The 13,349-nt window shown below is 42.8% G+C and overlaps 1 protein-coding gene across 1 annotated transcript in view; it reads left to right on the top strand.

The window, feature by feature from the left end:
- Positions 1-13,349, top strand: part of LOC137997052 (uncharacterized) — a 42,074-nt gene that overhangs the window by 20,210 nt on the left and 8,515 nt on the right. Inside the window, exons 9-15 of the mRNA XM_068842770.1 lie at positions 3,868-4,110; positions 4,379-4,955; positions 9,447-9,673; positions 9,751-10,016; positions 10,240-10,801; positions 11,296-11,593; positions 12,146-12,487. Of these exons, the coding sequence (XP_068698871.1) occupies positions 3,868-4,110; positions 4,379-4,955; positions 9,447-9,673; positions 9,751-10,016; positions 10,240-10,801; positions 11,296-11,593; positions 12,146-12,487 (2,515 nt within the window). The remainder of the gene's footprint in view (positions 1-3,867; positions 4,111-4,378; positions 4,956-9,446; positions 9,674-9,750; positions 10,017-10,239; positions 10,802-11,295; positions 11,594-12,145; positions 12,488-13,349) is intronic.

Genomic DNA, 13,349 nt, shown 5'->3' with positions numbered 1-13,349 from the left:
ATACCTCTACGACGCACAAACCTAATTCGCTCGTCAACCGACTTTCCTCTAAACACCTGGCAGCGAGACAGCCAATGACTCTCTTTACACAACGGGCACTTGACATTTGACTTGCTTAGCACATGTTCGGTGTCGTCCTTAGGGGGGTCAGTGGAACTTTCCGAGGTAGTTCCTTGTGATGAAATGGTATATGAAATGAATCATATATGAACTGCGGAATATGAAGTCAAGTGAAGCTATGATCTTCGCAGTTATAAACGCAATTTTTACAATTGCGTAGAGAAGCCTGAAAAATCAGGACTTCAACGGGGTTTGAACCCGTGACCAGTTGGTTAGGGCGTCGCACCGGAATCGCGAGGTCACGGGTTCAAACCCCGTTGAAGTCCTGAATTTTTCAGGCTTCTCTACGCAATTGTAAAAATTGCGTTCATAACTGCGAAGATCATAGCTTCACTTGTAGTTCCTTGTGTCGTGAAAGCAGACCCTTTGTGCTACTTTGGTGGTGTTCTGTGTCTTCTTTTGGAACCAGTGCCTGCAGCATTGTTCTTGTCTTCATTCGAATATATGTTCCCGAACACTGGGTGGTTGGCGATTCTGGCCTTTGCTTCTACAAATTCTGCAATATCTCCGATAGTATCTTCTCTTTTCAGATCCTCAGTGATGTACTTACTTACTTACTTATCCTCTTCTTCCCTGGTGGGAAATAAGGCCGCCACTCGGCAACGCCACTTCTGGCGGTCCTTAGCAAGTTTAATCGATTCGCCCCAGGTCAAGCCCATCTCTTTAAGTTCCGTCTCGGCTGTCCTACGCCACGTTGTTTTGGGCCGTCTGGGCTTACGCTTACCAACAGGGGTCCACTGTAACGCTGTTTTGGGGATCGATCCCTGTTCCATCCTTAGAACGTGACCAAGCCATCTAAGTCGGCGGTGTTTGACCTCTAGCAAGATGTTTTTGCAACCGGTTTTCTGGTAGAGGACTTCGTTTGACACCTTTTGCCTCGGTGATGTAGTCCGCCCTTTCTCGCCATCTCTGCCTTAGCCAAATTGGCAGCCTTCCAATGATCCTTTGGAGAATGTCAGGATTTTCGATTTTGCTCAGGTATCCAATTTCCTTGAGCGAGTTCTTACAACTTGAAAGTAGAACAGAGTACCTTTGCAAAGCAGGACCGTCATCTGCCTTAATCACTTGATCAATGAGAGCAGTTGCTATTTTGTAGCTTTGACCATATCTATCCTTGAGGAGTACTCTCGCAGTCTTGTAGCTTTCCTCGGGATCCATTGACAAACAACTTTGCATTAACTCCTTCAATTCTCCTGATGTATATTGAACAAGATAGTACAAACGAGAGTTCGGGCTGCTTGTCTTTGACTCTATTAAGTTCTCAAAGGCTCGCACAAAGTCAGAATATTTAACAGGATCGCCTGAAAACACAGAGATTTCAGGCTGTGGCAATGTCATGGCTAGTGTTTGACGCTGTTGCTGTTTCAGTAATTCCTGAAGCTGTTGATTTTGTTGTTGTTGCAACTTCGGAACCTCAATTGACTGACATTCTTGTGACTAAGATCTAGGTGTTGTTCCAATAATCTGCCTTCAACACTTTCACCATTATTTGTAGAGGGGAAGTGTTTGGAACCTTTCCATTCACCGGTGTCTGGGTATAGTGGACTGCAATCCTTCTCCGTCTGACGAATTGGAACTTCCACAGTTTCTTTATCTTTATCTTGACATGGGGTGGAAGTTGAAAATTGACCTGACGGTGTTAGTGCACTTTGCCCCTCGCTACAACTGTACACCTTTTCTTCTGCCTCGGCCTTGGCTAACTCGGTCTCCAGCTCGAAATTCTCTTTCTTCTGCTTTAACAACAGCTCCTGTAACTGAATATCCTGCCGTGTCCTCAATGCTTCCACTGACAAGGCAGCTTTCTTAGCAGAGGCTCTCAGCCTTGCACATGAGGCGGTGCTTGACCGTGAAAGACTGGAACTAGCGCTAGATTTTATAGGCTTACGTCCTCTAGAACTTGCAGCAGACTTTGAATTGACAGAACCAATATTACTGACAGAATCTTCAGGATGAAGACTGATGGTAAGATCTAATTCTCCTTGGAGCTTAAACTCAGCTGATTGTACCCACGCATCAAATGACTTAAAACGCGCTTGTTCCCACACGCTTCACTGATTCAAAATACTCAATCGAGTCCCGAATTGCACTTTCATTTTCAATCAACTCAGCGTGATACTTATCATGTGCTTCATTAAAATATCTCATAGCCAATTCTAACTCAAGAAATTTCGCTCTAACCTGATCAACATTGTCAGAGGTCTTCATTAGCTCAAGTAATTCGCGCTGTCTTCAGGTGACGACCGCCTTTGAACCAGACCGGCTACGCTTTAAGCGAACGATTGTGTCGTAAACGGCTCCCTCGACGGTTTTCTCTCTCAACCCACGTAGGTCCATCTTGTTCTACAATCGATCGACAAGCGAAGAAACAAATTATCGATGACACAAGATCAATCAAAGAACTGATAATTCCATTACACAATCGATGAAAATCCAAGACGATAACCAGCGAATCCAGCGTAATCCTTCAAACGCAAATGTAGACTTGAATACTCAAAACAACTTTTATCCCATAGAGATGCGCACCAAAGATTCAACTCGTTTACAAAGATCTGGTTTGACTAGCAAAAAAAAAAAACGAACGTAAATAAAACGATGCGAAATGAAAATACCACAGCGACAACATACTCACAAGATTTGCAGGTTCGTAGGAAAACATGAAAGGAATTGGCTGTGTAAAAAACAAAACATCTAAACTGGAACTTTGACCTGTCGAGTTAAGAGCGAGCACATGGTCCATACCATAATATTACAACAGCATAGAAATGACGTAACTTCTCTACCAGTACCGCGCGAACAGAATACAGGAAAACGAAATGAGAACGCGTAGAACGTTTTGTAACCTACATTCCGGTCCCTAGCTATTTAGCTGATGTGGACCTGCTCCCCCCCCCCCCCCCCCCAAAGCCTTTACAGGCTGGTTTCCATGTGACCTTAGACGATCGCAAAGAGAGCTGTTTCCATATAATCGCAAACGATCGCAGAGCCGACTGTAGCCATACATTTCGGTCAGCAGAAATGTCAAATGTACACGCGGGTTGTGGTCGCGGAAAAATTGCAGCAAATAACGTGGCGGACATCGAGGAGGAAATTTTTCTGCAAGCCAATTTATTTCTTCTTTTAGTCCTGAAGCGACGACATCGTCACCTTCAAAAAAGAAGGAAACATCGGTTTTGGGTTCGATAAAATATTTATGAAGAGACAAGAACTTGGGGCTTTCCACACTCTGGTGAGAGACTTGGTGTTTCTGACAGAGTAACGAACATAAACGAACATTCAGGCTTTGTTGCTAAGAAGCGTTGAATCATGGGTCAGAATTTAAAATATTATGGGATACGTTTCGATCGCAGAACTTTAGTTTCCATATGATGGCAGGATCGCAAACGATCGCAGAACTTACTGCGATCTGCGATCCGCGATCGTCTACGATCATATGGAAATCAACCTTAAAGCTCGTGCACTTGACGTACGTTTTAACGATGTTTGCATAGGCTGTTAGGCTCACGTTTGCATGGTAATAGAGGTTACTTCCTGGAGGATCAGTAGGAACACCATCATGACCGACATCCCATTGCTTAGGAACACCAACATGGCTGCTGTGACGTCTCGTGAAAAACACTCTTATAATCTTACCTGTATGAATTAGGGAAAGGGTTTGAGGGGAAGAAAAGGATCCCATTTTATCTGATCATTATGTGACTTGAGGAACTTCAACCTGTGTTATTTTAATTTGTACCTTGTTTCAACTAGATGCCTCAAGTGTGATTCACCATACATTGGAGTTTGCTGCCCCAGCCCGCGGGATTCGAATCTACCCATGGCATTGGAAAAACTGGATTTGCCTACGCATGGAACTGTATGGATTTTATTTAAGCAGTGAAATGTGTGCATCCAGTGGCAACTTCCCAAACACAAGCAAACCCTGTATTGGAGACAAAAATTGTGGACAAAATGCTGGCTGTGTTAAAGAAACACGTAGATTGAGAAAACCAGGTACTAGTCGTAGAGCACTGAAAGGACTGTGTTCGTTTTGTGATGACACCTGCGCCTGTCCAGTAACATTTACAGGCACAGTTAAACATGATAGCAATGGGATAAAAATGGGCGAGACTAAATTTGTTTGTCTGTTAATTCTCTGATTTGCTTCAGCTCTCTTCATATATTTAATTTTGACAGAAATAAAGAGAAGAGTCCTCTTAATGATAATAAACCTGTGATAGCTCAATCCAAGAATTTTTTTTGTATTACATTGTCTCTTTAGTCATAGATGGTTACAGCGATGGTGCACACTACAACACAAGTGGTGAGTCATGTCACTGTTACCATGGTTACCATGGCCCAAGTTGTGAACACTTTGGCTGTTCCTCGAACCCTTGTCGTAATGGTGGCCTTTGTTCAGAGGTCAACAATACCTTCACGTGCACCTGTCAACCTGGCTATCATGGTTACTTCTGTCAAAACGTTTGCAAGTCTGGTCACTTTGGTTACAATTGCGGTGAGAGATGCCAGTGCACAGAACACGGCAGCTGTGACATCACCACTGGTCACTGCAACTGTAGGAGGGGATTTTGGGGAAGGTACTGTGAAAACGTTTGCATCCCTGGATACTTTGGTTACCTCTGCTCCCAGAGATGTCAGTGCAAAAATGGGGCATTTTGTGATCCTGTAACCGGGTTGTGCAGCTGTTCATTGGGGTGGAGAGGAACTGTGTGTGACAGGCCTTGCGCATGGAACACATGGGGTGAAAACTGTGCCCTCAACTGCTCGTGTTCAGAACATGCAAAGTATTGTGATCGATTTACAGGGAAATGTGTCTGCCAACCTGGATATATTGGCGAGTAAGTTTGTAATAGAAATGCAACAACAGAGATAAATTTTAATGAAAATTTACATGTAGAGGACATGTTGGCCTATACTGAGGGTTTCACAGGGCAAATGAACTTGCCGAGGAACTGCTGTCTGTGTAAAATTGTATTGTTAGTGCCTCCCAAAAAACGTGAGAGGTTGAAGATGCCAACTGAGCGTAGCAGTGTCCTCACATCGAAATTTTGCTTGGTGACCTATCTTGGTTTTTTGCATGCACGTACCATTCACGATGGCACTTCAAATAAAAAAACGCCCTTTTTATGTATCTTAAATTCAACTAGATAACTTTTTGTCATACTCTCTGACAAGTTAATTAACTTAGGGAGATTTCCAGCAAAGAAACAAAAACGGTAGGTCACCGAGTTAGTTTTTGAAATAATTTTCAAAAACTGAAATTGAATGGGCCTTTTTGTGGACCTGGTGTGTTGCCATGGTAACTGATATGACGCCATAAGTGCCCTTAGAGTATAGGCCACTTGCCCCCCCCCAAATCTTGCATAAGCGTTGTTTTTGTTTTCTCTTGGGACCATTGTAAGTTCCAAGAGAAACTGGAAACAATGCTTATGCAAAATTTGGGGAGACAAACAAGGAGTATTATGGTATTTTCTGAAATGGCTATTACCCAACAATAGAGTTGCAAAGACATTTATAGTTTGCCTACACTATGAAATATCCTTCTTTGGTATCTTTCATCGTTTCACAAACACCGTAGCAAGAAAAAACCCTTTCGAGCCTCCATAATGAGTTGGCCAAGTAGTTCAAACATCAAGCAATAGAGGTGCTGCTGTTCTCTCCCAGTTTTATTCTCAAGAGTAATAGAATCACTAGTTCAGAAACCTCTCTTATGTTTTTTTTGGTAGGCTATTTTAATTTGATGAAAGCATTCTTTAGTTGCATAATTTTCTGATCGCCCAAGTCCTGATTCTATAGTTTCTTCAAGGAAATAAGCTTTGAATTTATTTATTTATTTATTTATTTATTTATTTATTTATTTATTTAAACATATTTGAGGCCGAAGTTGGCCCTAAGAGTTACAACGCTCATCTGGTAGAGGGCTCACTTCGATAAATACGTTAATTACAAACATGATTTAATCATATAGGGTAGACAGACTAGAGACGAACATAATGGCAAAACAAACTAACAAAGCCAAGAGGAAGACAATATGGCATTAAGCATTCCTTTGAAATCTTTTAGTTTCACTTAAAATGACTGAACGTAAAACAATAAATAATTGTTTTGCTAAGGCAATAGAAAACGAGAACCTTACAGAGATCTCCAATGTGGAAACAATGCCGGTGAAATGTTTGGAAATACAATGTACCTGCTGCTTGTAATGTTGACTGAAGGAATGATGACAACCGGGAATGAGTTATATAAAGGATGCCCAGCCCTGTCAATGAAGAGAAGAACGTGCGAGGACCCTCAGAGATGGACATGAGCCATGCTTGCAGTGATTGGGCAAAGAGAGGCCTTACCGCAGCCCATATAAACAAAACAACCTTGTCGGAAAGCGTCAGGTTTGGACACACAAACGTCCTGAACTTTTAATGTGAACGCGAAGGCTGGAGAGACATACTTATGCATTGACTTTGCAATACCTTAATAGTTACATGAATGCAAGGATCAAAACTGGAGGTGTGAGTTAACTCCCCAACCAAAAGAAAGCAAAAGAAACCCAAACAACAGGTGACCCAAAGCATGATATGATCTGGGTCTTGCATCGGCCTTCCTAAATGCGATATCTTAGTTCAACCAGGCGGCCAGTTGGATGAGCACTGCAGAAGACAAGACAAGACAAGACAAGACTTTATTTCACACTTCCTTAAAACATGATGTTGAATCATAAATGTACACTTAGTTCATTCCCATAAGCTTTCCACCAAAAGGTCTAACCAGCTTACTTGGTACCTGTACATAACCAGAACCAACTACAAAAGCCTCTCCAACTGACGACGTAGTACACGAGGTGCAAGTTGATGGCCACGTGGGAGACAAGAACGAAAATTACGTGGGAATTTTACCCGTCGAAGGCCAGGCAGGAGAAATGAAGGACGATGGTGCGGAAATTTCCACGATTGGTGGCTGAGCAACTGACGAAACCCCAGGGTTTCCCACGGGGGAATAAGAGGGAACAGCGTCGTAACCTGATGTTGATAACAAACTAGAAGCGATAGATGTCGCCGTGATTGGCACATATGCCTCATCCAACGAAAGAAATGTGGAAGAGCTCTTTGTCGAATTCGACCCTCCGTTCGCTTGAAATGCCACTGAAATTTGCTGGAGCGATTGGCCCAAAGCTTGGGAAAACGCCTTAGAAAGTGTCTCACTTGAGATGGTAAACATTGGCTGAAAAACTGAGGCGGTTGTCGCAACTGAAGAATTGATTGCTTTGCCTGACAATCCATGTCTTGCATATCAAAAGACGCTGCAGTGCTTTTGTGAGTAGCCCGAGGTGTGCCAGAACTTGAAAGAAGCGTAGAATCGACAGGGTCGCCGAAGAAAGAGGAAAAACAAGAGAACGCCAAAACAAACTCGCTACGAACCACGCTGGAGGAGAGAACTCCTCACGCTGTCCATAGTTAATAGAGAGGAATGGTTATGAAACCCGACAAATTTCTTTGTTGTAGGTTTTTGTTCTCGTTTTTAGCCTTGACCGTGCACAAAACACAATAGTTGTTTACTCCATACTGCGGAACTAACCAATAGAAACGTGTTGGTTACGTAATTCATGCATAGGGTATGAGCGCAAAATAAAAGATTTTGCACGGTCGTGGACTTTCCAACCTAAATCTTGGCTGCTTTGTTTGCTCTTTTGATGTTCGCCGAGCTTCCAAACCATTCCCCTCTATTAACTATGCGCTGCCATAACAAACGCCACGAGTACGATGCAAGGAACTACTGCGCGTGCGCTTACAAACCAACCACTGACCATTAGCAACACGGGCGCTCTTAGTTGTTAACTACGAACCAACTCCAGTTACCTGGGTTTCCAACCAGTAACCACTGACACACTTTAGTTTAGAGAAAGACTGTTGAGGACAGAAAAAAAACGGGAGGACAGATTTCCTCGGTGCTAACGCAAGTGTTACACTGCGCGATTGAAACTTTCATAAAGCATTAGCTTAAAGGAAATATACAGCGTACTACTTCAAGATTGGAATTATCCTAAAGACTTTCTGTCGAACTGCATGCATTGCGTGGGTCGTTAGAGGTGATCGTCGTGTGTTTCCTCTATCTTGTATTGAATCCCTCGCAATCGAAGTCATGTGTTCGAAGTTCATACTGGATTAGTATTATATTAATAGTGTTAAACATTCCTTTTGCCTTGAATGTGTATATTTTATTGCTACTCGGTAGTTTTGTTTATTTAATCGTTATTGATATATGGTCCGCGAATTTGCCATGTCGACGGTGAAAAACACCAGTGGATGACTGAGCAGTTGGACCATGATTAAGTGACAATGGCAACTGTGTGACTTGCAGATATCCGAAAGAGATTCAGAGATCTGAGTCACCGAAGTCAGTTCGGGATCACTGGAGTTCGATAATTATTGACAACTTTTCGTTTAATCATGAGCCATAATTCCTCTCATAATACCTTCGAACTCTTTCTCATAAGATATAATTGTTAGCTTTAGGTTAATTATGTATCCTTAATAGTATATTTATTTGTATATATATATTTTTTTCTGTCTGCCATCCGGTACTAGTTTCTCCCGCGTGGTTGGCTACATCAAGCAGAATAAAAACATAAACAAATGCGCACAAGGCATGCCTTTCGACCGTGAGTCTTTAAAGTGCTACTATGACGGAAAAATCATTGTTTATTTTTCTTTGGATTTCAAAAACTATGTTAACTAAACAGTAAGTGACCCAAGTTTTAAGCCTTGATTCGAAAAAGGCACCTGTCTATTTTAACTGGAATTTTCATATTTAATGATCCGCCATTACTAACTTATAAGATCTTGAGAGAGCTGAATCGAGGAGAAAATGACGTCAAAGATTCAATAGTGTAAAAATGCAAAGCGTGTGTACGCGACTTATGCAGCACGGGAGTTTCGGGCTTTCAGACTTTTAAACTCATGTTTCGCATGTGTAAATTATAATAAGTTGCGTTTACATGCTGAAATTTCAGGCTAGTGAGTAAATGATGCCGCTTTTCCCTAGATTCAACCCTCTGAGGTCCAATCGGTCAGTTTAGAACTTGAGTAATGGCGGACCGTGAAATCCAAAACTTACACTCAAAATCAAAAACCTTTGGATAAAAATCAAAGCTCAAAATTCTGCCAGTCAAGTGTTAAGCAATCACACTTTCAAAATCTGAAGGAAAAAAGGTGGTGATTTTTTTTTATCATAGTGGCCCTTTAAGAGGCTGATTGCATGCCTAGTGTGTAGTTTTGTATGTGCATTGTGTGGATTGAGTAGTTTTCCTTGATTGTCGATGTGATTTTTTTTTACAGCAACTGTGAACAGCTTTGTCCTTCAGGAACGTATGGATACAATTGCAGCCAAAGTTGTCAATGCAAAAACAATGCAACTTGTTCCAGACACGATGGCACATGTAACTGTACCCGGCGAGGCTGGACAGGGGTGCTCTGTCATCACCCATGCCCTGGGGGACTCTTCGGGGTGAACTGTGCTGAGGGATGCAATTGTCAGAATGGTGCAGCTTGTAATCGAGAGACAGGTTTGTTTTTGTCACAATGGATCTATCCCATGCCGTTCATTCATTCATTCATTGTTGCTATTTTCATTCTCTGCTAGGGTCTTGCACCTGTACGAGCGGTTGGTATGGCCAGTTTTGTAACAAGTCTTGTCCAGAGAATTTCTGGGGAAGCAATTGTTCCACTCCTTGTACTTGTATTAATGGTGCACGGTGCAACCCTGTGAATGGTGAGTGCAGCTGTCAGGAAGCGGTTGGATGCCGTTGCACTCCAGGCTGGACTGGGTTTGACTGCAGTGTACCATGCAATAACTCCTTTTGGGGACCGAACTGTCATAACAATTGCATGTGTGGAAGGTGCAATCAGGTACATTAAAGAAACCTTATATGGAAAGACACGCTGTTACTATTTTCAAACTCAAATGTTGTTGAACAGCGTTTAAGCGAACTGTCTTTAAGCTTAGAGTTATAGTTCACATTTGTCAGAATAAAACGGCTTAGCATCCGTCCGCGACCATGTTTGGTTTTGTTTCTATTGCAAGAATAATCCTGGCTGTGAGCTAAGATTTTTTCTGTTTTCTCCTCAACAGACTACTGGCACCTGCCTCTGTTTACCTGGTTATAAGGGCTCTAACTGTGAACAACGATGTGGTAAAGACAGCTATGGGGAGACCTGTACCTACAAGTGCAGCTGTCGTTCTTTTTCATCTGTCAGCTGTGACCCATTTGACGGCAAATGTCACTGCAAGCCGGGTTTTACAGGACCTCGCTGTGACGTCCCATGCCCCGCTGGGAAGTGGGGATTTAACTGTTCTCAGTCGTGCTTGTGCCATCATGGGGATTGTGATCCAGAGTTTGGTAACTGCACTTGTGCTAGAGGCTGGCAAGGGTCGTTTTGTGACCAGGCCTGTCCTACCTGTGGCCAGCCTTGTCCTAAATGTTATCATGGAAACGAATCATGCGATCAAGCCTCAGGAAATTGCGTTTGTCCTCCAGGTTACCGAGGAAGTTCTTGCCTGGAAGCTTGCAATGCAAGTTACTATGGCAACAGCTGTCAAAAACAATGCCTTTGTTTGAATGGCGGAACTTGCCATCACGTGACAGGACAGTGCTTGTGTAAGCCAGGATGGACTGGGCTCCAATGTGAAACAGGTGACAACTGTTTCCTTTACGTTGTAACTTACATCAAATAATTATGTATATCGTACCACATGACATGGAATGGTCATAACAGTGCTCGTATCATGGGTCAGTTTTTTTTTTCAATTTTTTTTTCTTTTTTCTTTTTTTTTAATTGAAAGGCACATAGGGCACATGCTTCAAATTTAAACAAAATACCTAAACAACCGCCATTTCAGTTATTCTTTGGTGTGTAGCTTTGAACAGGGGCTGCGGAGTATGTGTGAAAGTTGGGGAGGGGGTGGGGGCTAGGTTTTTGTATCGATTACGGAAGCGTGAAGGGAGTGACAGAGGTAAATGGGAGAAAACAATTTTGGAGGGAAAAAAGTTGGGGGGAGCATAGCCCACTCCCCCCTTAACCAAACAAGAGTAATGGAAATAAAAAAAGGTGCCAGGGAAGTTGTTTAGTTTATATCCCTCGTACAGTTATTGCGCTTCTTAATATGCTTAATTTGATTCCCCACCAGAGTGTCCCAAGGGATCCTATGGTCGCAACTGTTTTCAATCTTGCTCTTGTCTTCATGGAACATGTAACGCAACAGACGGCTCGTGCACCTGTGATCCGGGTTACCATGGTTACTTCTGTGATAGGCCTTGTCCAATTGGTTACTATGGACCCCAGTGCGGTAGGAAATGTTCATGTTGGAATGGGGCCCAGTGTGACCACAAGACTGGGCTCTGTAAATGCTTAGCTGGTTGGACTGGAAAAACGTGCGAGCAGTCGTGTAGTGCTTCTGGACTTTTTGGGGTCAATTGTTCTGAAAGGTCAGTATTTTTTTAGGTCTAACTTCTTCTGTGCGAAAAATAAAAATTTCTCAACGTTGGACCAGCTCCTGCAAATAATATAGTTAACTGATTGATGCCAATCATATCACCGGTTGGATTTAACGTATGTCAGTAATATCACTGTCCACGGTGGCTTGTCAAAACTTGACTGCGTGTTCCATTTTTTCTTTTCTATGACGGTGGCCATGTTCGGAGAGACAGCAATGGCTATATTAGAAGCAAAAACGATTCTTTTGAGAAGTGAACTGTTTCTTTTTATGCAAATCTGTTCTTTGGTGCCCTTACAGTGATAATACTAAACGTAAACCGATTACGCGGCTGGTGACGTGAATGAATAAGCTGAACATCTTTCGCATATCCCGCCCTCGTATCCTTGTTGGTTCAGGGAGAAAAAAATACGAAAGTTGACTAGATAAGAAAATACAAAGAATGGTTTGGCTACAGAAAATTCTTACCTGGCAAATCGAGGTGGCAAAGTTAATTTTCCAGGTGAATGTGACTTGTTTTTAGTCGGTTCAATTTTTCCAACAGGTGCCGTTGTCCTGGGTCATGTGATCCAGTAAATGGAACTTGTTCTTGCCCTCGTGGATTCCAAGGTGTACAGTGCATGGAAGCTTGCTCATTGGAACAGTATGGAGATAACTGCGCACAGCGTTGTCACTGCATGAACAATGCGTCATGTGATCACGTGGATGGCTCGTGCACTTGCTCACCGGGATGGTCTGGTTTGAACTGCTCGGATAGGTGCCCAGTCGGTTATTATGGGATGCTCTGTGCTTCTAAGTGCCTTTGCAGTGCTAATAACACAGAGATTACTCCGTGTGATTCTGTGACAGGCGTGTGTCATTGCAGACCTGGATATCAGGGCTTCAAGTAAGAATCCCTTTGGAGGTGACCGATCAAATGTTGTTCGCAAATGATATCACCTCAAAGTTTTCAAAGTCACATGTTTGGGCCATTTTCGTATTTACTATCGTACACTGTAGGAAACTTCAGTAAAACCATTCTTCCCAATAGACCCCAAGGGTGTGGCCGTGTGAATATCATGGGCCAGCGATGTGATTTGTCCCGTTGCTTACCATTTATTCGCCCTCAAGGGCCACGGGTCTTATTGTTAATTATTAACGGTGGATTCTCCGTAAACTGCACCTATATCAAAAAATGCATGTAATTAGATGCAAGCCCCAATTTTGATATCCAACGCGAAGGGCCCCTCTAAGTCTAAGCATTTGTTACCTGTTTGTAGCAATAAGGTAACTGTAAGGGTAAAGGCGCCTGTAAACGCGTTAACAATGTTGCGGAAACAAATGTTTCCCCGTTTGTGATCCCAGGAAACATTTGTTGCGGAAACAAAATTTGCTTTCCGGGAAGCAAAAATGTTGTTGTGAATTTGTTGAGAAACATTTTGCTTCCTCAGCAAATGTTTCCTCGTTTGCGCGCCGAGGGAATATTTCGGAAAACAATGTTTCCTCGTTTGCGGGCGCCTTAAGGGTCAGCGTTATTTTTTTGGCGAGGATGACTGCTGCTGTGGCACTTTCTCTTTGCTTATGGACCGAAGTGAAGGGGACAATTCGTGACGTTAATTGTGTGTTTGCAGACACAAGTGAAGTTGAAGTTGGGGAGAAGATTAACTGGGACACGTCCCGGCGCTTGTTAAAATCGCCAAAAGGAAAGGAAAGGAAAGGAACTTTATTTAAGTGTCTAGTCGTTCTAGCGCTGGAGCGCTAATTGGGGA

Source organism: Montipora foliosa, chromosome 3 (genome assembly GCF_036669935.1).
Source record: "Montipora foliosa isolate CH-2021 chromosome 3, ASM3666993v2, whole genome shotgun sequence".
Lineage (NCBI taxonomy): Eukaryota > Metazoa > Cnidaria > Anthozoa > Scleractinia > Acroporidae > Montipora > Montipora foliosa.
This window is presented reverse-complemented; position numbering and strand designations above follow the sequence as displayed.